Source organism: Engystomops pustulosus, chromosome 4 (genome assembly GCF_040894005.1).
Source record: "Engystomops pustulosus chromosome 4, aEngPut4.maternal, whole genome shotgun sequence".
NCBI classification, from domain to species: Eukaryota; Metazoa; Chordata; class Amphibia; order Anura; family Leptodactylidae; genus Engystomops; species Engystomops pustulosus.
This window is the reverse complement of record NC_092414.1, coordinates 169,929,366-169,954,548: the sequence shown is the minus strand read 5'-3', so window position 1 is coordinate 169,954,548 and position 25,183 is coordinate 169,929,366. Positions and strand designations below refer to the sequence as shown.

At 45.8% G+C, this 25,183-nt stretch overlaps 1 protein-coding gene across 3 annotated transcripts; it reads right to left on the bottom strand.

The window, feature by feature from the left end:
- Positions 1-1,447: 1,447 nt before the first annotated feature.
- KLHL25 (kelch like family member 25) lies at positions 1,448-23,992 on the bottom strand. Of its 3 annotated transcripts, none has more exons than XM_072148536.1 (3): positions 23,915-23,992; positions 11,120-12,937; positions 1,448-4,134 (listed from the first exon to the last, which is right to left on the bottom strand). In XM_072148536.1, the coding sequence occupies exon 2, from the start codon at positions 12,918-12,920 to the stop codon at positions 11,151-11,153; it is 1,770 nt and encodes a 589-aa protein (XP_072004637.1). In that variant the 5' UTR covers positions 12,921-12,937; positions 23,915-23,992; the 3' UTR covers positions 1,448-4,134; positions 11,120-11,150. The 3 variants fall into 3 exon arrangements, with proteins under 3 accessions (XP_072004637.1, XP_072004639.1, XP_072004638.1); XM_072148538.1 differs by lacking the exon at positions 23,915-23,992 and adding an exon at positions 23,545-23,626; XM_072148537.1 differs by lacking the exon at positions 23,915-23,992 and adding an exon at positions 23,392-23,412.
- Between the last annotated feature and the right edge of the window lie 1,191 nt (positions 23,993-25,183).

The following is a 25,183-nucleotide window of genomic DNA, read 5'->3' as shown; positions in this document are numbered from 1 at the left end:
GTTGTACAAATATATAATGTTATTTATAGTCTTGTGGTTATTGTTACCATTTTATATTTACACACTTTTTACACTCTTTACGTTTTGCTGTACGTACATGCTCACCAAAGTATATACAGTATTTTTCGGACTATAAGGCACACTATCAATAAATGCCTGCTAAACCGTCTAGGTTCATATATAAGGCGCACCTGATTATAAGGATGAATGACCAGCAGGTGGCAGACCTGTGCACAGTTCAAGGCAGCTGTTGTCTGTAAGTGCGGTTCATTTATAAGGCGCACCTTTGATTTCTTGAGGAAGCACCCAGAGTGAGAGGTGAAACGCACAGTCTTTGATTATGCACTTTCAAATATACGGATTCCACTGTGACAAACTGGAACGTGTCAACACCATTTTGTAAACGTCCACTTTTCCGTACGGTGGTAAGTCATTCGACTTACCCCTATCCATTGTATTGGTAAGTTTGGAGGCTGTAGTGGAGAGTCCCCATGTTTTGCTGTACTGAGCATAGAAACATTTTAGAGCCATATTAAAGATAATAAAATTATTTTTCAGATCACATCAGGTTGTGTAATCTACATAACTACAGATACGGGAAGTTATAGACATGGTTGGGAATGTGAGCTGCAGATAAAAGATGGAGTTCCCACCTACATCTAAACTCTCTTTATTTATAGTTCTGTAGCTCACAGCACCACAAGTCAGGTGCAATCTAAAAGATGAGATTCTTATCTGAAATATGATTTCCATGTTTCTATGTACTACAGACAGAAAGATAGGGGCATCTGAAGTGACACTCCCCCTGTAGTCTCTAAACATGACTCATCTCAGGTGAATATGACTCTTCTCTGCTCATTTTCATAGGACTTTCGGGGAGATTTTTTTTTTTATATATAGGTAAAAGATTTCATATAAAAGAGTGAATTCTAAAAAAGGACATTTCATACCCTGAGGGGAATAGTAGTTTAATGGGGTAAAACCTGGCGACAGTTTCCCTGTAATTACTTTATATAAAATGTCAGCATGAAATATACGTCTCTCTACAGACATGATATCAGACAGGCCGTGTCCAGGGGGAACATTGTGTCTTTTCGTTGATATAATGTGGTCACAGCAGGTTACGTTCTATTTCAAGCTTCCTAAGACTGGAAATTGGCTTGGGTTCAAGGATGAGAACTTTGCACATGAGGCGGTGTTGAGGCCATTACCTCTGTCGTCTCTTGTGTAACCTGCCCTGGATCGATGCTTTCCTGTACAGCTTGGAACTGATGGTCCATGCGATTATTATTACAGCCTGTTCTCATCCAACGTGTTTTATTGTGTTCCCCACACATCCCCTGGCGCTAGGACCACTACAGGTCCTGACCCCTCAGGCTTTTTGTAGTTACATCTATATACCCAATCCATGTGTAGTATGGAAAAAGAATTCGGAAAGCCACAGACATCAGGGATTGGTGATGGGTTTGATATTTATTAGTGCATCTCACATCATGTACAGTGCAGTAAATTCAATAGAAAACAACCCAAAAGATTACAGGAAATTTTCCTGGTCCCTGTGGTACGGCTGATGTAGACCGCCATAGGTGCAGGCTCCATGGAAGAGGATTAATCACTCTATAAAATCATTCACTTTCACACTGGTTACAATTTTTGGAGCATTCTAGGTTTTTGCATAATTAAGAGAATTCACATCTTTGAGGAAATCTACCATCATGATGAACCAGGGACATTTACTCATAGATCCAGGCGCTGTGACTGTGGTAATCTTCTTATATTTGGAATCCATGGCCGTCTGCCTTCTAAAATCAACTTTCAAAATTATGCTAATGACCCAGAAGAGCTCTGAGGGATGTTACCAGAGCCCCTCTGTGCTGCTGCTTCACAGGCTTTTACAGGAGCACTCCCCCACGCACACTATGTGTGCTGTTGCAGTGAAATTACAGGAGGCAAAGGGAGGGGGGAAGTGCTGCAGGAGCAGAGGGGGAGACAGTGTAACCGCCTCTGAAGCTGCAGCACAGAGTGGTTCTGGTAACACCCACAGGAGCCCTTCTGACCCATTAAAAATGATTTGAGACGGAAGGAGGCAAAGGATAACCCATATAGGACTATTACCGCAGTCACGGTGCCTGGATCTATGAGTAAGTGTAAGACTGGCATACTACATGCCAATATTAGTAAATGCCTCCTCACCTTATTATTGTGCTGTCACTCTCCTGCCCAGTCCCTAGAAGTAGAAATAAAACATCAGCCAGGGACATCGCAGTAAATAATAATGTAATAACCTAGAAACCATAAAAAGTTTCCCATTTTGTGAGAGTCCGGTCTTTTCCCACATATCAGGTTTGCCATCACATTCTGTACAAGACACTTCATGGTCACGTGTGCTTATGTCACTATGGCAGTGCAGCAGAAATCTCTTAAAGGGATGGTGCCAGGCTGGAATAGACATCATGTGGCTCTACTGAGAATGGAGAAGAACGTGGAACATATAAATAGGGTTTTAAAAACCTTTTAAAAAATGTTATTTGTAAGAACACAGCGGCTTTCTTGATTGTCTAGTCCTGTAAGAGATTAATCCCATGTTAAAGGGATTTCCAGAAACTCCTTTATTAGGGCTCAGCGTGGTGTATATGTGCCGGTTACCAGATACTCCTTTGGCCATGTTGAATTGCTTCCAGATTTTGCACCAAAGTGTTACTGTGCGTGAAGCTGAGCTGCAGGTAAAGGACATTGGAGATAGAGCATCAGTCACTATGGAGCCCTTTTCTGACTTCTACTAATCCAAAATGCTAAACTGCTTTAATTTAAAGGGGTATTCTCATCTGAGCATTGACATTAAATTTAATTAATCTGCTATATAGATATACTTCTTGGATGTTATTAAAAAATCTGTGTGAAGATATTTCCCATAAATGTAGTCATGTGATCCCTTAGAAACAAGATTGTTGTCCTTGGATACAACCACCACTGTTGGAGAAAAAGAAACCTATTGTTTTCCATATGAAATGTCCAGGAGTTAATGCATGTCCCTCAGCCGTCCTATGATAATGAATGCTGAATCCAGGTGGTCAGGTAGGATTAAATAGCACATGTCTGGCCACCGTTGGTGTGGTCGTATCCAAGGATTCTTAGGGCCATGTCTAAATGTATACGAAAATTTTTACACCGGTTTCCTCCCACACTCCAAAACATACTGGTAGGTTGATTAGATTGTGAGCCCCATTGGGGACAGTAACTGATTTGGCAAGTTCTGTGCAGGACTGTGTAATCTGTGTGCGCTATATAAATAAAGGAATTATTATTTATTATCTTTACACAATTTTTTTTAAAATTATATATATATATATATATATATATATATATATAAAACACATTTCTTAAATTGCATATGTTAGATTTATTAAATGCGAGTGCCCAGATGAGAACACCCCTATATAAAATTCATGCTTGCCTATATATGGGGAGGGTGTATAGGAGGTCTTCACCTGATACCAATGGCAATATGTTCATAGTGAAGTACAAGGCCTGGATAGATTAGCGCCATAAACCTACATCTAGTAGTAGTTGTATGACCTTGTGGTGGAATAGGTTTGCTGGATCTTACACCATGACGCACAGTAGGAAGGATGGTCCTTGGCACAGGGCAGTAGCCTGTAAGGAGTTATGGTCTGCCTGGTATTATACAGGACTGTGATGCTGCACACAGATCACCATTCCCTAACTATCCTTTCTGATCGGCATTGCATATCTCACTAATAAATGATGGTGATCACATCACAGCCACCGACAAAAAGACCACCGCTATCTCCTGCCATGGTGCCCATGTGAACAATCTGCAGCAGATTCTCTGTGTGACTAGAGATTTCAGGTCGATGTAATACCGAGGAAGTTTAACAAGTTAATAAATGACATCTCTTCTATAAGGTCTTTGAAATATCCTCCATATGTGTCCAGTGACCTATACATGAGTCTTTCCGTGTAACACTTGCACTTTGGTGAATGTGAAGAGTAACAATCCATCAGGTGCCATCAGATGTTGCTGGTCGGGTGTCGATAAGATCGGGCATCTCGTATACTCAGAATAAACTCCTGAAACTAAAACCTGTGAAGGCTTCAGCGCGCTCGCTACATCTGCCAGAAGGAAAGAATACAAAAAAAATAAGTGAAAACACATAAATGTAGATCGCTGAGATGAGTGTGCGCTCCATGTGATGAGCAGATCTGTCTAACGGATGCAAAGAACATCAACTCAACTATTGCCAAGACCAACGCAACAAGGTCTTCTGGGATTGTTAGACGTTCTTGTTGCTCTTAATGTTCCTTGTGTAAATTATCTTCAATCTGTGTCCTACATGAGACACATCTGCTAAGGCCCAGGTGGGTACATCAAGTGTCTCCACAGGATCCATTCATCGCCTGAAATAAAGACCTTACACCCTTTGCACAGCAGTCCGGCCGGTCAGGGCCTTTCATCGGCCATTTATCATATTGGCCAGTTTCCAATGATGAACATTTGATGACCTCTTCAGATCAAGAGACACCAACCAAAAGTGAGGACAAGCGACTCAGGCCAAGCTCACACCTGCGTCTGGACTTTTATAATGGTATAATTAATAGAAACAGAGTGAAAGATAAATTGTAGTCTGTAGGGAACTGAAGGAGACCTTCCCGTTTATGTTCTGCTTTCCTAAAACGGAAAGTGAATAACGAGCTCACGAAACTGGAATATAGAAAACCATCAGTGCACGAAACATGCCTGGCTGAATGCATAATTATAACCGTATATACTAGAGTATAATTCGAGTTTTTAGCACAAAAAATGCGTTGAAAAGCTCGGCTTATACTTGATTCTTGGAAGAAAAAAAAAGTCAAAACAAACCTCAACCTAACAGGTGCGCGGCTATGACGTCAGCCACCACCGACATCATAGGGTGTGCCAGCCGAGCCGTGTGCACGGACCCGTCGTTGACCTGGAGCCAAAGCAAAAAGAGGACCTGCCCAGGGGTCTGGCTGGCTATATACTACTGGGGGCTGGCAGGCTATATACTACTGGGGGCTGGCAGGCTATATACTACAGGGGGCTGGCAGGCTATATACTGTGGCTGTGACCAATGCATTTCCCACCCTCGGTTTATACTCGAGCCAATAAGTTTTCCCAGTTTGGATTATACTCGAGTATATACAGTACAAAATCCAAATGAAAGTATATTTGGCATGAATTTGTATTATTGATCTAATAAATATAAAACACATAGAAATATAAGGAAATAGATCCACAGCAACCACACTGACACAGGAATGAACATCCAGACGTACTCCCACAAGTGACTGATTACTGAGGTATTAAATATCGGCGTTGCCTTCTTCTGGGGGTACATCTGGATAAAGTATATTTTGCATGAATTTGTATTAGTTTTTTTTTTTTTAAATGGAAAGTGTAACGTTTCCTCCAATCTCTTGTCCCACAAAGACGGCCCCTGGCCATAAACCATATGAACGTCACAGAATGATGGGCGGGGGAGGGTTCCCCGGTGTGGTGCAACTCCAGCTCTTTCGGGGATATATTTGCTTACCATTTGTAATATTAATGGAAAACTTACTTTTTACATTATTTTTATGCTGTAGTATCACTGAATTTGATACAAGTACATACAATCTGCCTGTTCTACAGTGTGATTTAATGGGGAACATTATCCCCGGCTGGTGACATCACTGCACAATCCCTTTCCTGCAAAATGTAATATCACTGAGTAGACTGAGCCGGGACTATGAGATCACCTGATGTTTTATCACTAGACACTTAAAGTAATTTTTCACTTGGGAGACATTTTGGCTTGGCCAGGAACGTTGCTGCCCCTTGATGGATGTGCTGCACAATAATACAACACTCAGCCTTAAAGGGGATGTCCACTTTCAGCAAATAATTGATATGGGTTGTGCAGGGAAAAGTTATACCATTTTCCAATATAATTTCTTTATCTAGAAAACAATGAGGAATTGATCTCTGCTTGCTGTTATTCTATAGAAAGCTTCTATGTTTACTACCAGTCGATAGAAATCTGTCCCTGGTCATGTGATGTCACACAGGTGCACGACTCATATCACAGTGAGTTATCAGAGCCGTGTGGTATAACAAGCAGTGCTCCTGTGTGACAACACATGAACATCAACACATTTCTATCCACTAGAAGTAGACATAGCATGACAGCAAGCAGAGATCTAGAGAACTGTGAGGAATTGATACAAAAGGTATATTGGAAAGCTGTATAACTATTCCTTACACAAATACCTGAACGGACAGTACAAGGATCTCTCCAAAGATCTTTTTATACCTCGGCCTGTGACCAGGACAAGGGACATCCTCTATGTCTAGAGGAGAGGCGATTCTACCATCACCATAGACAAAGGTTCTTTACTGTATGAGCAGTGAGACTATGGAACTCTCTGCCGCAGGAGGTTGTTATGGCCGACTCTATGTACATGTTCAAGAGAGGCCTGGATGACTTTCTGGAGAGAAAAAAAACATTTAATTCGTCATGGATTTTCAACCTAATATACTATAAACAAGCCTCATGCGCACGACTTGTGTTCATCTGGGCCATAACCTTGGCGAGCACATGGCCAAGTGGAGAGTGGGCGAGCGCTCCTCACCCCTCCCTGAGTGCATAATCCCTGTACCATAGCGCAACATTATCCGACTATGATGTCACAGTGTTGTATTTCAAGAGATTCCTTTCTGAGATTTTTAATCTTTCAACCCATAATGACCTTTAGTAATGGTTATCAGACTAAAGCTTTTGCTACTTGCAATCTGCTACTATGTACATGCGGCAAAGCATTTATGCATAATGTATTGCAGATTATAGTCATGGTGGACAAAAGCCCCAATCCAACTCTTGCTTTCTGGGACCATTGCTTACTACAGAGCGTACAGAAAGTATTCAGGCCCCTTTAAAATTTTCACTCTGTTTCACTGCAGCTAATTGGCAAGATAAAAAAGATAATAAATTTCTTTTTGCTCATGAATGTCCACTTTGCTACCCATCAGAAAAACAGAAATGTAGATATTTTTGCTAATTTATTAAAAAGAAAAACTGAAATATCACATGGTCATAGGAAATCAGACCATTTGCCAAGACGCTCCTGTTTAACTCAGATGCTGTCCTGTCCATTTCCTTCTGATCATCCTTGAGATGGTCCTACTCCTTCGTTAAAGTTCAGCTGTATTTAATTAAACTGATTGGACTTGATTCGGAAATCACACACCTTTCTATATCAGACCTCACAGCTCACAGTGCATGTCACATCACATGAGAATCATAAGGTCAGAGGAACTGCACAAGGAGCTCAGAAACAGAATTGTGGCAAGGCCCAGATCTGACCAAGGTTAAAAAGCATCTCTGCACTCAATGTTCCTAAGAGCACAACTCCTCAACTGGCCATCCAGCCAAACTAAGCAATTGTGGGAGAAGAGCCTTGGTGAGAGAGGTCAAGAAGAACCCCAAGATCACTGTGGCTGAGCTCCAGAGATACAGTAGGGAGATGGGAGAAAATTCCAAAAAGTCAACTATCACTGCAGCCTCCAACAGTCGGGGCTTTATGGCAGAGTGTACCGATGGAAGCCTCTCCTCTGTGCAAGACGTACGAATGCCTGCATACAGTGTACATGAAGGACTCCTAGACTATGAGAAATACGATTCTCTGGTCTGATGAGATGAAGAGTGAATTTTTTTATGTTAAAAACAGGCACTGCTCATCACCTGCCAAATACAATCTCAACAGTAAAACTCCAAAACATACTGGTAGGACGCTATATAAAGTAAATCATTAATTATTAACATGGTGGTGGTAGCATCATGCCATGGGGGAGGGGTGCGTCAGCTACAGGGACAGAATGACTGGTTGCAATTGAAGGAAAGATTCATTCGGCCAAGTGCAGAGATATCCTGAGAAAGCCTTTTCCAGAGTGCACTGGACTTCACACTGGGCAGAAGGTTCAACTTTCATCAAGACAATGACCCTAAGCCCACAGCTAAAAAAAACAAAGCAGAGGCTTCAGGACAACTCTGTGACCATTCCTGACTGGCCCGGGCTGAGTCCTGACCTAAACCCAATTGAGCATCTCTGGAGAGATTTGAAAATGGCACCTACCAATGTGCACCATCCAACCTGAGGAAACTGGAGAGGATCTGCAAGGAAGAGGCAGAGGATCCCCAAATCCAGGTGTGAAAACTTGTAGTATCATTCCCAAGTAGACTCCTGGCTGTACTAGCTCCAAAGCTGCTTCTACTCATTACTGAGCAAAGGGGCTGAATACTTATGACCATGTGATACTTCAGTTTTTCTTGTTTAATAAATTAGCTAAAATATCTACATTTCTGGGGGAGTTTCTGTCACGATGGGGTGCAGAGTGTACATAGTTGAGCAAAAACAAGAACTTTCTTAATGTTACTAATTGGCTGCAATAAAACAAAGAGTGAAATATGTAAATCGGTCTGAATACTTTCCGTAGCCACTGTATGCCTCTGACCCTGATAAAACACACTGAGGCCTTACCTGTGCTGCCCATGACAAGCAACCAATTACCATGGAGATTCATTTTTCAAAATGCAAAATGACCAGTTGCTACAGGTAACGATGGCCATTTTCTTTTGTCTCTGTATATGGATATATATCACAGCTGCTTCTCTTGAACAGGATTAATAAAGTCATGAGGAACCAGTTTATTAACCTCACGGCGGCCTATAAAATGTCAGACCCCGGAATATGATGGTGAGTGAGGTGATGCCAGGAAAAGCCCACAAATTACACCCCGTAATCAGAGATCGGAAAATCCAAAACGCTGCCTCAGCTAAGGTTTCACTTTTCCTACACATCATATGTGTGCAATCTATTTCCAATACAACTAATTTGGGTAATGGGAAGATCAGTTCCCTCCAAATAATGACTCCTGCTTCCCCAGCCGTGTTGGCAGACATCCCCTATAATGATGAAAGCCACAATCTGCTCACAGTCGTCTTGATTTTGCTTCCACATTTTGGATGAATGAGAGAGGATGGCGCAGTCTGCTCCTCTACGAGATTAGGAACGATCCCAACGTGATGGTCTAGTGGAAACAGGATTTATACGAAAGGGGATATTTTACCTCTTTATTTGCAGAGACTGGAGGCGGCCATGTTGTGGACTAAGGGACTAGTTACAAAAATGTGAAGAAACTTTGATAAAAAGCTTATAAATTCCCACCCTCTTAATGGATCAAGAAGTTGGCGCTCTGCTGGACCTGGCCCGAACGTTTCTTCAGCTTCTCTCATAAGATCTGTTTGACTTGTATTTAGAAACACAAGTTAACCGGATCACATATCCCTTTCAACCGAAACGCGTGCAATCCCTAACACATGTTTTGCATGTAAATAAAGGAAAAACAATGCAAAACACATGGGTCTTGTTACCGGGGTTCATTTGGGTAGAAGCGTAGAGGCACTTCATGAATGTGTGCTAGATCTCTGTCCGATGGTTCCTTCACTCCATTGTGCCTGTGCTCCATACACCTGGACAAAGGGCAAGAGCACAGAGTCGTGGAGAAATAAAGGAAGGCTCAGAAGAAGAAGTGGGTAGATGTGAAGCGCGGCGGGGCACCAAAGTACTTCAGGCTTATTCACATATTTTAAAACAGATTTTCGGGGAAATGGGGAGGGTCTACTGATCCCAGAGATTGTCTACAAATTCCATGTATACATTTTGATTCAATGAGATACATGACTGGTATATTGGTTCGGGGGCTAAAAATCTATGATAGAATATTTTTCATGAGCCCAAATCAACTTAACACAAATCTTTCATTTGGGCTGTTACTTCAGTATAGACTCACATATATGACTGGAGAAAAACTCCAATATTAAAGGGTACCTGTCACCAGGAATGTCACTTTTAGCTGGTGACAGGTTCCAAAAGCCTAGGCTATTCTGATTTTAAAAAAGACTTTGGCAGCATTCTAAATGATTTCAGTAGCTTATCTTGGTTTAATTCATATAACCTGGCTCCCTGCCAGCAGCATGTGGTGAGTCTTGGGAGTCATATTACCTGGCTCCTCCCTCCCCGTCATCTGCATTGATCAGGCAGGGGATGGGGGGAGTAGAGGAAGAATGCATGCGGAGAGAGGCTGCAGCAGCTGCCTCCCCTGGGACTCACTGCATGCTGCTGGCAGAGAGCCAGGTAATGGAATGTAAATTAAACTTCTATAAACTACTGAAATGATTCAGAATGGCAGAGGCATTTTTATAAATCAGCACAGCATAGGTTATTGGAACTTGTCACCAGCTAAAAATGACATTCCTTGTGACAGGTTCACTTTAAACTATTGCAATATTTATGTCCAAGTAGACAGGTCCATATGCCTTTCAAGAATAACCTTTTCTTTTTACAGGACTGGATGAGGGTTTTTTTAAATAAATATTTAATATACAAGACTGTAATATTGAAGTGTAAGTAACCTAAAAAGGATATGCAAAGTGACAGCTTTCCCTTAAAAGGGAACCTGTCAGTAGATTTGGAGCCCGTAAACCACCAGCATATGCCTTACCGGAGTCTGTGGCTGAGTGTATGAAATTGAGAATAAAGGTGGCAGGGTCCAATAAGCAGAGTTGGGTGCACACTAAGTTCTCTATTCAAATGCACCGAATGGTCACATGGGGACTAAAATCCACAGAGCCCTACCACCTTTTCTATCCAGAATGTCATCAATGTGACCACTGACCCAAGTATCAACTTAGGGCTCCCAAAACTACTGACAGGTTCCCTGTCACTTAACTCACCATATTAACATTGGGCAACATATACACCTGCTATATTCTATACAAAATAGAACTGCATAGATTGCTAAACATTAAAGGGTTAATTCAGTTCTTCTAAAAACGAGAAGAAGGGCCAGGAGTGGGTGTACTCCCTAACTGGTGTAGTATGCTAATATGGTTCCTTTTACCTATTCAGCATCAATCAATGCTTTGTCTAAAAAGGTCTAAAAATTAAGCAGCCATTTAACATCATCCTCTATGCCCTTAGCGGAGATTGATGCCAGCATATTTAGGTGGCGGATTAATTATTTTTGGCCATTCCTTACCTCTGTGACTCACAAGCTGTAACCATTCTCCTCATGCAGGCAAGTGCTTCCAGGTGCTCACAAAAGCAGTAGGTATAAGTGAGTAAGGCACCGATGTGATGCTATTCCAGGAGTCCGAGATTGGATCATAACAGTCTAACGTTTTACACCTTTGGGTTCCAAAATATCCCCCAACCACATAGAGTTTATTGCCCGATGCCAGAGCATGACAGGACATACGTTTGGCCGTCATGTCCCCGATTCTTGTCCATTGATTAGTTTCACTGTCAAAGCGATAGGCAGAGGCTGCTGTAAACTCAGTGTCCCCTCCCATGATGAAGATCTGGCTGCCCAGCACTGCGGCGGCGGTATAGCGCCAAGGCTGGGGGCACTCAGCTTTTATACTCCACCGGTTTTCAAAAGGGTCATAGCACTGCACCTTAGAGACCCGGTCTCTATGTATACTTGTGCCTCCAAAAACAAACAGTTTCAACTTGGCACTGACTACGGCAGCATTGCTTACACCATCCCGTAGTGGTGCCACCATTGTCCACTTATTAGACAGAGGATCGTACTTCTCCACTTGTTTTAAGGAAACCGATGGAGACGCTGGGAAAATTCCAGCCACTGCAGTATGTCCACCAACTACATAAAGGCAGTTTTGTAACTCAGCTGAACCATGCCCAAACCTTGCGATGAGCATTGGTGCAGCTTTAGACCACTCCTCGTGGACCGTGTCATACACCCACACATCTTTCGACACGCCATTCTCCGAGCCCCGTCCACCAGTCACGTAGACCTTACATCCAATGGCACAAGCACTGAACTCTTTCCTTGGACTTGGCAAGTCAGCCTTGGGAATGATCTCTTTAGCCTTGTGATCCACTTGGTAAATTTTGTCACACATAAATGTTTGGCCTCCAAGAATAAGTAAGGTATGTCCCGCTTTCCGAGGCTTAGCACATAGACTTGTCACCACTCCATCGTTCTGCAGGATCTTTCTCTTGCATTGAATAGCCTCCTCCATGATTACTTTGCTCCTCTCATCTGCCATTACTAAATCTTCACATGTAATGGCTTCCTTCAGCGAATCAGATGTGAGCAAAGCCAAGCGGATGTTCTTTAATAACTCCGGAAAATAATCTTTTCTCTTGTCCATGTCATACTTAACCCATTCTAGCACAGCATTGAACACCACCTGCTCATCTTCAATCTCAAGTTCATCACTGGAAACCAAGTCAAGCAAGAGGTCTTTGGAAAGATTATTGAAGTCCTCCGTCTTATGCACCAGTTCAAAGTTGACCAAACACATTCGCAAAGACAATTCGTACAATCTTCTGCATTGGTGGGCATCAGATAACAGTAACATTCCCAAGCAATTTGAGGGATAAAGATTTTTCTCTAAAAACTCTGCTGCTGCATCTCGTACATCATGAAACTGAAGCATGTCTCCGGCTTCTAGCAAGGACTCTGCATTTTCCTCATTGATTATGATCTTTGAAGAGTAAGCAAAGTCCAGCAAGAGTTCCAGGACTTCGGGATGAAGGCTGTCATGGAAATTCACAGTGTTGTCAAGGCTTTCTCTTAATCCGTGACTGAACATTGCCTCAAAGTACTGGCTACAGGCCGCCAACACCACGCGATGGCAGGGGAACGAGCGGTCTCCTGCCCATAGCGTGACATCTGTAAAAAGTTGCTGCTTTCGCATGGTATTGAGATGGGTCAGGACACAGTCTGGGTGACCAAGTTTATGATATAAGGAAATATTCATAGATCCAGTGCTTGTCCGCGACTTGCGGTTTTCATGGACGCTGACCGACATGATGACAACATCTACACCTGACAAAATAAAACAGTAAGGGTTAATCTCCTAAGATTCTCAGATCTTTACAGAAAGCCAAGTTTATGGTCATGCTGCAAAATTAATCAAAACAGATAATTCTTTCTCTACCTCAAATTACACTGAGTCAATTTGTTAACCCACAATATTGTTTTCAGAAAAACATAAAGAATTACAGCTATGTGTAGGGCATGAGGGCCAGATATCTGAAGAAAATATAGGAAATATAGGTCCCATCCTACCTGATCAACCTTCTACACTTTCACATCCAGTTGGCATTAACCAAATTTACTAATCAGTTGAGAGCCCTTGGTGCTAGTCATCAACAACTGCCTCTCTAGACCCTTCTAATGGCATGTCCGCCCACCATGGAGAGCATTCATAGGGTGACTAAATGTAAACACCATTTATAATGACACCCAAGAAACACTTTCATACAGTCTACCATGTGCCAGAGCAATTTGGCGAATCCCCTTTCCATTGTAGTGGCATTTGACGCAGATTGTACATCCCCTACAATTTACCCAAAACAGCTCCCAAACTCAATTGCTAGACCTACCACCACAAATTATTAAATATTAAGCAAAATCCTTGAGAATGTGTGACTTAGGTGCTGGTAAAGTTTCAGGAACCAAAATTTCATAGGAGAATTAGGAAAGATGAGGAGGGTGGGATATGGTAGTTACTGTGGTATGGGAACCATTGCTTGAAGGCATTTTCTCACCCTCTTACTTGACACTTCAATGAGACGGGAGGTCATAAAATCTGTACAGACATTTCGGGAGGGGGATCTAGAGACATCATTGTCTGTGTGTGTGTGGTCCTGCATACAATGTAATAAGTTATCCTATAGTGTCAATGCTGCCTTATTCTATGACCTCATTGATCATCTTCCACTTATGATATGTGATCTCCTAGTAGTCATGGGTATATAATACAAGTCACAGATATGCATTTCAGCATTTCCCAGCGGCCCCAGTCCAAATGATTAGCGAGACGTCTTCACAGTCTGACATGACTTCATCCGGCAAGTGGTTGCTCTGGGAAACATTTTCTATCACCACAATAGTATTTGTTTAGTGAGGTCATTGCCCATATAAATTAAAAAGTACCTCAGAAATTGTGCTGACGCTGCGCAAAACACAATGGAGTGAGTCACCGCAATTCATGGACAGATCAATGTGGTGCCATATCCCCAGTGTAATGATATAGGACGGAGCCTGTGCCGGCAGTGCATTGCATGAATATCTACCCCTTCCATCTTAAACAGACAACAGGCTTATAATGCCCACTTATGGCGATGACAAAGAAAACATAGTTTAAAGGGCTATGGAACTAAAAAAAATGTACCACCACTAAAATAACACAATATCCCTGCTCTGTACTGATGATGGGAAAGAAGCCAGAAACCGCTCTCTAAAGATTTTGGTTGGTATAAGTTAATTTGCATAGACCAATGGACATTGTCTATAAAATACATACACTTTTGTCTCATGATAGCAAGGAGGCATTAAAGGGAACCTGTCATCAGAAATTTGCTTAATAAACCACTACCTGTATGTTGTCAAGCAGCTGAGTAGCTTCTAGATCATGTTTCTTTCATGGCCCAGTGTGGTGGCATCATCCAGAAAATAAACTTTGAAGTGAGATGTTAATTGGTTGTATAAAGTCAGGGAGGAGGAGAGTGTAACACTGAAGTCAAGCTCTCCCTGCCTCTGAACACCTCCTCCCATGTGATTGACATCATGCACCAGACTTCAGGAGATCCGATCAATGAAGTCTCTGGACGCAGGACCATCAATTACAGGGAAAGAGGCATTTTAAGGCATATAAAGCTTTAGCTCAGTGATAAACTCTCCGCCTCCTTGACTTAAAAAAAAAAAAAAACAATTTAAATCCCACTTCAAAGTTGAGTTTCTGGATGATGCCACCACAACAGGCCATGAAAGAAAAATCATCTAGAATCTGCACAACACACTGCTAGTTGCTTATTAGGCCAATTTCTGATGACAGGTTCCCTTCAATCCCCTCCCATCTGCAAGGCTTAAAAAAATTCCACAAAATAATTTGAGGCGAAAATATCTGACTGCTGCTTTACTAATAGTAACATTCCCCCTCCCAAGTCAAAAGCGGTCGCAGCAGCCCCTCCTCCAACTTACCCAACAGTCTCAGAAGCCATATGTCCTCGAATTATGAAGGCAAGTCACATCTACGCCATCCCTTAAGTCACAATAGACCATTCAAGTCATCACCAGGTCACTTTAATCTTGGGGATCATTTAGAAGTCACAGGGTGCGGTCACATGTGGTGCTAGCATTGCTTTTTCAAACACAAGGCCTCGGCCCACCCACGTGTAGCAACTTTGCGTTTGTAAAGCGCAACCTAAAGGTAAAACCACATAAGACGATTCCACTGCAGGTCTTCTGCTGCTTTCAACCTCTGCACTTTCTTACAGCTCGGCCCCATGTTATTCCTAACGCTCATTTGAATATTAAAAACCTTTATTTGCAGCCATTCCTAATTATTCTAAAATCTAGTTACTGCAAAGGGGGCGGGGAGGTGATGGTAGATGTCCATTAAACATTTCAAAGCAAAAGGTCCTCTTTAAGTACAGGAAATACAATAGGTTAAAAATAGACCACCCCCCATTACCGTCATATCCCACGAGTCTAGCAGTATTTTTACCTGCATAGCAATATCTAGTGGATTATACCTTCCAGCACAGGTTGTATGGGGAATAATGGAGAGCCTGGAAATCTGCCACTGCCAACCTCTTTCCACTCTGTACGGTGGAAACAAGGTCCCGTCCTTCTAGTTATGGAGACGCAATCTGATCAAACATTTATAGATAATATTGGAAAATCCATTTGTCCCTTAATTGTCCAATGTACATGGTGAACTCTCCATACACTGGAGATTGGGTTTTCCAAGCATCTTCCCTGCTATTACAACGCTGTATATAGGATGTGATCTCTTATAAACTAACATTTCACTCACACAATAAAGATCAGGCATCAATTCCCTGGAAAAACATTATTTGTCACCTGTATCGCTATTACACCAAAATAATTAGCTCTTCAGGCGAGGCGCCAGAATACATGTTACAACAAGGCATTCATTCACGTTCTGTCTCGGCGATGTCCTACAATGATGTACACAGTGATATTAGAAGACACATTACAGTGTCATCTCCTGGTAATGTCCATTAATGACACCGGTGGATATGCATTTGGGTGCTCCACCAAATCACACTGTTCCCCCCCTTACACCTCTGCTACATGCACAGCACAGCAGCTGCGTGGGTCCAGATCACTGCAGGTCTCTATTATTGTTCCTGTGATCCCAGATCAAATCACATCCTGTCTGAGGAGGCTATGGGTGTCAGATGGGCGGGGCCAGGCTGTCTACTCCACAGAGGACCACCCATGTGACAGTAGAAATTCAAATTAAAAAATGTAAGATATCTGGCTCTGCAATCTAAAATTGTTAGTGGTGGTTCTAGAAGTGGAACATCTCAGGATATGTACCAAATATTAATAAACAATGACCTGGACACATAGCCCCTACAAACTAGCCATGTCTATGATCGGCCAGGGATTGCCAATTTGCCAAACCAACCGCCGATTCACCTATATGTATGCCTAACTCAACCATCGGGTCTACTCTTGAAGACTCACTCCCCCCGTATTGCAAAGCTTCACTCCCGTTTTAGTTGTGGTTGTTTCTGGGGAAGATGCTTGACAACAATTTAAATTTTTGGGACCTGATGAGAAGATGCCACCTTCCCATTACTATGACATTGAGCAATTGTGCCATTAGCTGGTCATGGGGAGCTTTTTTATTACTACTTTTCTAAGAAGTGTCTGAATAAAACAGAAGATGAGATGAATTTCGCAGTGTTTAGATGAGCTCTCTATACATCTGGACCGGTGCCTAGAAACCGGGAATTAATTAAAATTGGGCAACACAACATACATGTCATTAAGAGGAGATACAACCAGGCCTGGAGGCTTTCTAGCGATCTGCGGCAGAATTCCCACAGCCTTATGGGACTCACAGCAGCATCAGAGTCTTCAAAAAGTTCCGCTTTGTACCAAACTTATCACAGCTTTACTTTATATACGGCAGAACATTCAGGCTGTATACAGGAGAGCGTCTGACTATGGGGGCACAGTGTCAGCTGAGAGCATGGCAGTCCTGCGCAGTGGCTTCAACTCTGACCATGGAGCCGACAGCATGAACTATACTCCATACTTTATCTCCCCGGAGTCCACTAGTCCGTGACTTGTCTTGAACATCTCTAAAAAATATCATTTGGATCAAAATGCTTTCTTGAAAATTGACTGAATCTCCACTAAGACTGTTACGGAGGAATGGGAATACTGACCTGGGGATCTAGAAATCACCTTTTATAGGCCGAGGAAACGGATTAGCCCCCAGGTTTATTTAACTCATTGACCCCCACAGACCACCCAAGATTCTAGAAGGATACTGAGATAATCAGCCTCAGGCTACATTCACACAACCGTGCGAGGGACACGAGTACGGCTGCAATCTCGTACATACGTCCCCATTGACAGCAATAGGAGCATGGAGTAATACAGTGCCGCACACGTGTGGCGTGTACCGCTCCGTACACGGGGAAAAGATAGAACATGTCCTATCATTCCCTGTGTGCACGGCCGTACGCTGTGTATCTCTATGGAGAGGGGTCACACCTCCAGCGCGCCGGATGTATGTAGCCAGGCGGGCATACGTCCATGTGAATGTGGCCTGATATTTATTACCACGAATAATGACTAGAACACAGGCAGATCTATAACCGTAACCCCAGGACACACAAACAGCAGGGACAACAATATTAACCCCTTTCCTGCACTATTTACTGGGGTACTCTACATTAATAGTTACTTTCAAGAGGGATGGAGAAGGGCAAGTAGACTTTATGTTAGTTTATTATCTTTCCCCTGCCCTGGACTCCTAGGGGTGATCCCAGAAACCCCTTTAAGGCACTAGAGCTACTACAATATACATATATCCATAGGAAACAATACACATACATTAAAGAATGAATTTTTAGGACATAAGTCATCAGTCTGATTTTATGCACCAGGGCCATTGTCTCATGCGGTGTGCTAGAGAAAGGACCGGAAGCGAGAAGACAATACACAAACAGATGCGGGTTATCGCCTGGGGGCAGCAATATAAAGGATGTCTAACAGGCAGCCGAGGAAACGCACAACATTGCCTCCCTCAGTCCCAAACAACAGCACATTCCTGACGTTCCACCAAGGCCCCGAGCATACACAATGTGCTGCCGCCGGCTACATACAGCGCTATAGCACGTGTACACAGCCCTGATCCTACTGCTGATGCAATATATATATTTATATATTACACATACACACACACAATTTACACACACAGAAGAACATAGCTTAGCTTTCGTGAGGGTCTTGTCTACTACACCATCTACAGAAGGTAAACTAAAAAGTTTCTCGGTGCCAGAACTGCTGCTCAAAACTTATTACAAGCTGCCAACACAGAGAGAAGTTTCCGAGCACCACCTAAGACCATGACCACCACTGCACTAGATGCACCAATCTGCGGATATGCACTACCTCCTTGTGTGTGGCTAGCTTGACTGCCCGTTCAAAATTGGAAAAAAGGGGAACATGAGTGTTGTATAAGTGGGGAAGTTTCTTTATAGGGCAGTCATCTGGACCTGCTTCCCCTGCTAGAAAGTGGTCTTTTCTAATATGTAACACACATAGTACAATGTATACAGGGCAGAATGTGAAGGTTGTGGTTCAGTTGAGGGTCAGGTATAGTGGTATTGCTCGTCTTCTACATGTTTTCTTCTGATTCTTATCTATTTTCAGCAGTCATTTATGTCTATTATTAGATCTTAATGGAGACGGGGTCCCCAGAGTCCTGTACATCGCTGCATTACAGCTCCAGATGAGGGGCAGAGACACAAGAGTCTATGGTAAAAGTATAATACTATAAATATATACATAGTAGATAGTGAAAGGTACAGAGGAACGCATGTTCCAAATATCTATTATTCTTCTTAATAATTCTATACAAAAGCAACCACAGGAAAATCCCCGCTGGAAGCATGAAATACCTGGTACTTGTACACTCCAAATTACATAGTATGCCTTGTATTGCCCTGTGGTGGGACATAATGGGTTTTATTTACTAAGGGTAGCGCTACTCACTTTCGTCAGACTTTTCACAGCTTGGACAGGTATTTAACTGTTGTCTACGGTGGGATTGTGTCGCACGCGATTGGATTTTGGCGTGGCTGCGCTGGATTCCTTGTGACACAAACTGGGGGGGGGGGGGGGGGGGCAGTCCGTCAGATCCAACTGATTCGGACCGAGCACAGGATTTCACTTTCAAATTGTGTCACAAGACAATGCACTTACATGCACCCCGACGGACCTGAGCGGGGAAGCGACACATGCAGGATATTGGGCGATCTTAGTGAATCACGGCACAGTGCATTGTCGTCGGACAAGTGAACTCCGCAGACCAGGTAAGTAAATGTGCCCCAATATCTGTGGCATAAATTAGTCTGGTTACACATTACATCTGAAGTAAACATATATGCTCCATATATACACACAGAGGACCGTCAGACTGATTAGGTCCGCCCCCTGGACTCTTTAGCAGAGAAAGGAGAGATGTTTTACTGAATCATTTGCCAATCACTAAATATTCCTCTGCCCAGCTTTATAAACTTGCTGTGGACAGTTCAGACTACATGTACAACGTGACAGGTTCACTTTAAATGGCGGCAATATACACCTAAAGAGGAGCCATTAGAAATAGAAACACAATATAAAAAGCCATTCTCCAAGGATTGTGGCAGTCCATAAATATTAAATATCTTCATTTATTGCGATCTAGATCATGTTCATATTTAGCATCTTCCACGGATGAAATCAATGTGTCTGTCTGCACAGAGAACATAATACAAGCAGGAAGACAACAATCCCTTCCGTCCCTCGCAGAGATCGGCTTCTAACATGGGACAAGGGTTAGTTTGGTCCCTGGTAAATACATACTGATCACAGAGTTTACCTGTACACATGGATGTCAAGCTCAGTGGCCAACTGTTACCCTACCGACTATACTCTTAGTAGTAATCACACTGCGGGAGACAGAAATACCTTTAATGATGGAGTTTCCCTTTAAGTTTAAGGGGTTCACCCAAAAGAAGACTATCACCTACCTACAGGCTGGGGCTGATGCACATATCATCACTGTAGACCTCGCTAATCCCAATAAAGTTGTAAAACAGTAAAAGCAAGGTTTGTGATCTGGAAGGGGGTCATGAAACTGGACTATATTGTCCAGTGGAAAAGGCCATGAAAAGGAGAGCCCCACCAGTAGATGGTGGCCATGCAGGGGTACTGCAGCTCCACTCTGAACAGGCCTGCTTAAAAGGGGATGGGGGGTGTCTTCTGTATAGGTCCACAGTCATGTGAATAAGCCGTGGCCTCAGCAGTAAAACAAGTAATGTCACCATTCTTGCTCTCGTCGCTATTGGAGCCACCGAGAGGGAGTCCGAGCAAGGCAAGTATATTATAATGGCCCGTGCCAGATCAGTGTCATGTACAGTTTTGGTGACCTCATGTGCAACAACTGTAAAACACATCCCTGTTTAATAGGACCTACAGCATCAACATCGATGGTGAGAGGAAGGCGGCTCCCCCCCCCCCTTCTTTTTCCACATTGGGTGCCAACAGTGTGCTATGCCAGATGGAGACCTACCTGTCCTAACGTCTGCCACACATAAAAGCCTGCCAGAGCTAAAAGAGATGTCCATCAGCATTAAAGGGGTCAGGTTTTCAAGACTGCATTCACACTGCCTGAAAAGCTGTTGCAATCATCTGAAAGTGCTCTGCCGTACAATAACCTTATTCAGAGGATGGAATAGAAATTATCGCCATAAAACCTGTTGCATATGAAGTCATACTGGTCACACTATATGTTAGGATTGTTGGAAACCAAAATTGTGGATCCCATTGATTCTAATGAAAGGAAGCCGGACATGTGAAATTCTCTTGTCCAATCCTGAGGGAGAATCAGAGCTGAAAATTCTGTATAAGAATCACTGGAATTGAATGTGTGGATTTGTTGTGCAGGTTGTTACTGGGTTGTTACTGGGTGTATATAGCAGAGGTCTGGGGGATGTATACATCATACTACATGTGTGCTGTGCCTCTCTCCAGGGGATGCAGCAGATCATGTGAGGACAGCGGGTAAGTACCCAGCAGCGTGCAACAGTGCAGATGGGGCAGCATTGTGTTCCTTCGCAGGGGGTATCATGGCACCGTGTCCAGTGCACATACATCAGCACTCAGGGTCTCCGCAGGGGGCATCATGCCCCGTGCAGATGGGGCAGCACTCAGGGGCTCCGCAGGGGGGGCATCATGCCCGGCGCAGATGGGGCAGCACTCAGGGGCTCCGCAGGGGGGGCATCATGCCCGGCGCAGATGGGGCAGCACTCAGGGGCTCCGCAGGGGGGGCATCATGCCCGGCGCAGATGGGGCAGCACTCAGGGGCTCCGCAGGGGGGGCATCATGCCCGGCGCAGATGGGGCAGCACTCAGGGGCTCCGCAGGGGGGGCATCATGCCCGGCGCAGATGGGGCAGCACTCAGGGGCTCCGCAGGGGGGGCATCATGCCCGGCGCAGATGGGGCAGCACTCAGGGGCTCCGCAGGGGGGGCATCATGCCCGGCGCAGATGGGGCAGCACTCAGGGGCTCCGCAGGGGGGGCATCATGCCCGGCGCAGATGGGGCAGCACTCAGGGGCTCCGCAGGGGGGCATCATGCCCGGCGCAGATGGGGCAGCACTCAGGGGCTCCGCAGGGGGGCATCATGCCCGGCGCAGATGGGGCAGCACTCAGGGGCTCCGCAGGGGGGGCATCATGCCCGGCGCAGATGGGGCAGCACTCAGGGGCTCCGCAGGGGGGGCATCATGCCCGGCGCAGATGGGGCAGCACTCAGGGGCTCCGCAGGGGGGGCATCATGCCCGGCGCAGATGGGGCAGCACTCAGGGGCTCCGCAGGGGGGGCATCATGCCCGGCGCAGATGGGGCAGCACTCAGGGGCTCCGCAGGGGGGGCATCATGCCCGGCGCAGATGGGGCAGCACTCAGGGGCTCCGCAGGGGGGGCATCATGCCCGGCGCAGATGGGGCAGCACTCAGGGGCTCCGCAGGGGGGGCATCATGCCCGGCGCAGATGGGGCAGCACTCAGGGGCTCCGCAGGGGGGGCATCATGCCCGGCGCAGATGGGGCAGCACTCAGGGGCTCCGCAGGGGGGGCATCATGCCCGGCGCAGATGGGGCAGCACTCAGGGGCTCCGCAGGGGGGGCATCATGCCCGGCGCAGATGGGGCAGCACTCAGGGGCTCCGCAGGGGGGGCATCATGCCCGGCGCAGATGGGGCAGCACTCAGGGGCTCCGCAGGGGGGGCATCATGCCCGGCGCAGATGGGGCAGCACTCAGGGGCTCCGCAGGGGGGGCATCATGCCCGGCGCAGATGGGGCAGCACTCAGGGGCTCCGCAGGGGGGGCATCATGCCCGGCGCAGATGGGGCAGCACTCAGGGGCTCCGCAGGGGGGGCATCATGCCCGGCGCAGATGGGGCAGCACTCAGGGGCTCCGCAGGGGGGGCATCATGCCCGGCGCAGATGGGGCAGCACTCAGGGGCTCCGCAGGGGGGGCATCATGCCCGGCGCAGATGGGGCAGCACTCAGGGGCTCCGCAGGGGGGGCATCATGCCCGGCGCAGATGGGGCAGCACTCAGGGGCTTCGCAGGGGGGGCATCATGCCCGGCGCAGATGGGGCAGCACTCAGGGGCTCCGCAGGGGGGGCATCATGCCCGGCGCAGATGGGGCAGCACTCAGGGGCTCCGCATGGGGGGCATCATGCCCGGCGCAGATGGGGCAGCACTCAGGGGCTCCGCAGGGGGCACCATGCCCGGTGCAGATGGGGCAGCACTCAGGGGCTCCGCAGGGGCACCATGCCCGGTGCAGATGGGGCAGCACTCAGGGGCTCCGCAGGGGGCACCATGCCCGGTGCAGATGGGGCAGCACTCAGGGGCTCCGCAGGGGGCACCATGCCCGGTGCAGATGGGGCAGCACTCAGGGGCTCCGCAGGGGGCACCATGCCCGGTGCAGATGGGGCAGCAGTCAGGGGCTCCGCCGGGGGCACCATGCCCAGTGCAGATGGGGCAGTACTTGGGTTCTTCAGAGGTCGCCCCCAGATAATTGTCCAGACTGCGCAGAGCCTGTAGAGCGGCGCCCGTGAGACATCAGGCAGATCACACTATGTGCCAGGGGAGGCTGATAATAAGACAGAGGTGGCAGTGCCCACTCTCAGGATCCAGCAGTGTCCCTGCTCCTGCCTGATGTACACTACATGCATACACCTCACCTGTGCCCAATGCCCCAGCACATGCCAGAGCTCCTCTTCTGTACCCAGGACCGATCACATGGACCCCTCTCCCGGGAGTCCACTAGATCCTATGATCCAGCCATACCATACTGTACAGTCTCACAGCCTACACCCACCACATGCCCCGCTCACCATGTCCGGGCAGCAGCAGCAGGTACCGGGCAGCACAATGCCAGCCGCCTGCAAACAAACTACTTCTCACAGCGGGGCGGAGTGACTGACAGCACGAAGGAGCCAATCAGTGAGGGGCAGAAAGGCTGGAGGGCGGGGCTCGTCCTCTCCTACCCTATCAGAGCGTGGAGATGGTCTATGAGAGGAGGAGCCTCACCCCGGGAATATGAATGTGAAATCAATAGACTTCACTTTAACCCCTCTGCTACCGAAGCCCTGAAACTTAGTTAACCCTTCTGTTGCCAGTCCTGTTTGCAGATAGTGGGTGCAGGAAGGATGAAGCAGGGATATTACACTGTACACTACACAAACAATCCCCTGCCCCGCTCACCAGATGGCGCGCACCATGTCCGGGCAGCCTGAACACAAACTACTTCTCACAGCAGGGCGGAGAGAGTGACAGCACGAAGGAGCCAATCAGTGAGAGGCGTGAGGGCGGCGCTACTCCTCCACCACCCTATCAGAGAGGAGCGGCTGAGGCGCCTGACCCAGGACTTAGAGGGAGACTACAAATAACATCTGGGCAGCAGGGGCTCCGCCATATAATAACTTATCCCGAGAGGGTGTAGTCACAGCCAGGCCTGGGGGGCCCTATAATGTGCCTTTCCTATATGAGAAGACTAGTACTATAAACAATACATTATAATACAGGGCACGGCACACATTTTGCACCCCCCAGTGGTGTAACAATACTAAAACCCCCAGGAAGGGTATATATACACCCTACACATACATACACACATTATAGCATGTAACCCCCCTAAAGCCTGAAAAGGTTTTAGTGACCAGGCTAATCTTTGCTAAGTTTCTTACCTACTGGTTTAAGGGGCATTTTTTTCTTTTACCTGTTACCGTAAACACTTTTGCTGCTTTTTTTGTGACACTTAAGGCTATTTAAAAATTGACTAATGTTAAAAGCTGTGTGGCACCAATCCGGGCCGCACACCACAAAAAAATAGAGCATGCTGTATCTTTCGGCAAGTGTGCGGCCGTGCGCCGCTGTTTTCTATGGAGGGAGGAGGGGTCACCGTATGTAAGGGAATGTCTTGCAACACAATTTGAATTTTAAATCCCGCGCTTAGTCCGAATGAGTCTGGTTGATCGACTGCCACACACCCCCCCCCCCCGATTTGTGTCCCATGTAGCCGCGATTGCCCCAAAATCCGATCGCGTGCACCAAAAACCCCAGTTAAATGCGTCATAGTCAGGAAACCCGACAGAAATGCGGTGTGCAGACCCTTAGTAAATGTGCCCCATAGAGGGCAAGAAATGCAAGTAATGTGTGCTTTATAATAACCTAGGTGCATCTCACTCCAGCGCATATAGTAAAGAGGTTGGTCATTTCTAAACTTGCTCCATTAGACATGTCCCTGCATATGTATGTACCTGAGGCTGCAGATTTTCCCTGTTCTCACTATGCTGCCCTCTGCATACACACGAAGCTGTCTCTGCTCCAGGACCTCCATGACATGTCACCATATCACTTATTATAGTCCCTCCACAGTGACATAGGAAGGAAGATCTGAAGGGAGCAGGATCTCCTGCTGCATTTACCCTTAATAAGATCATAAATGTAAAGAAAGAAGCACAGAATCTATGC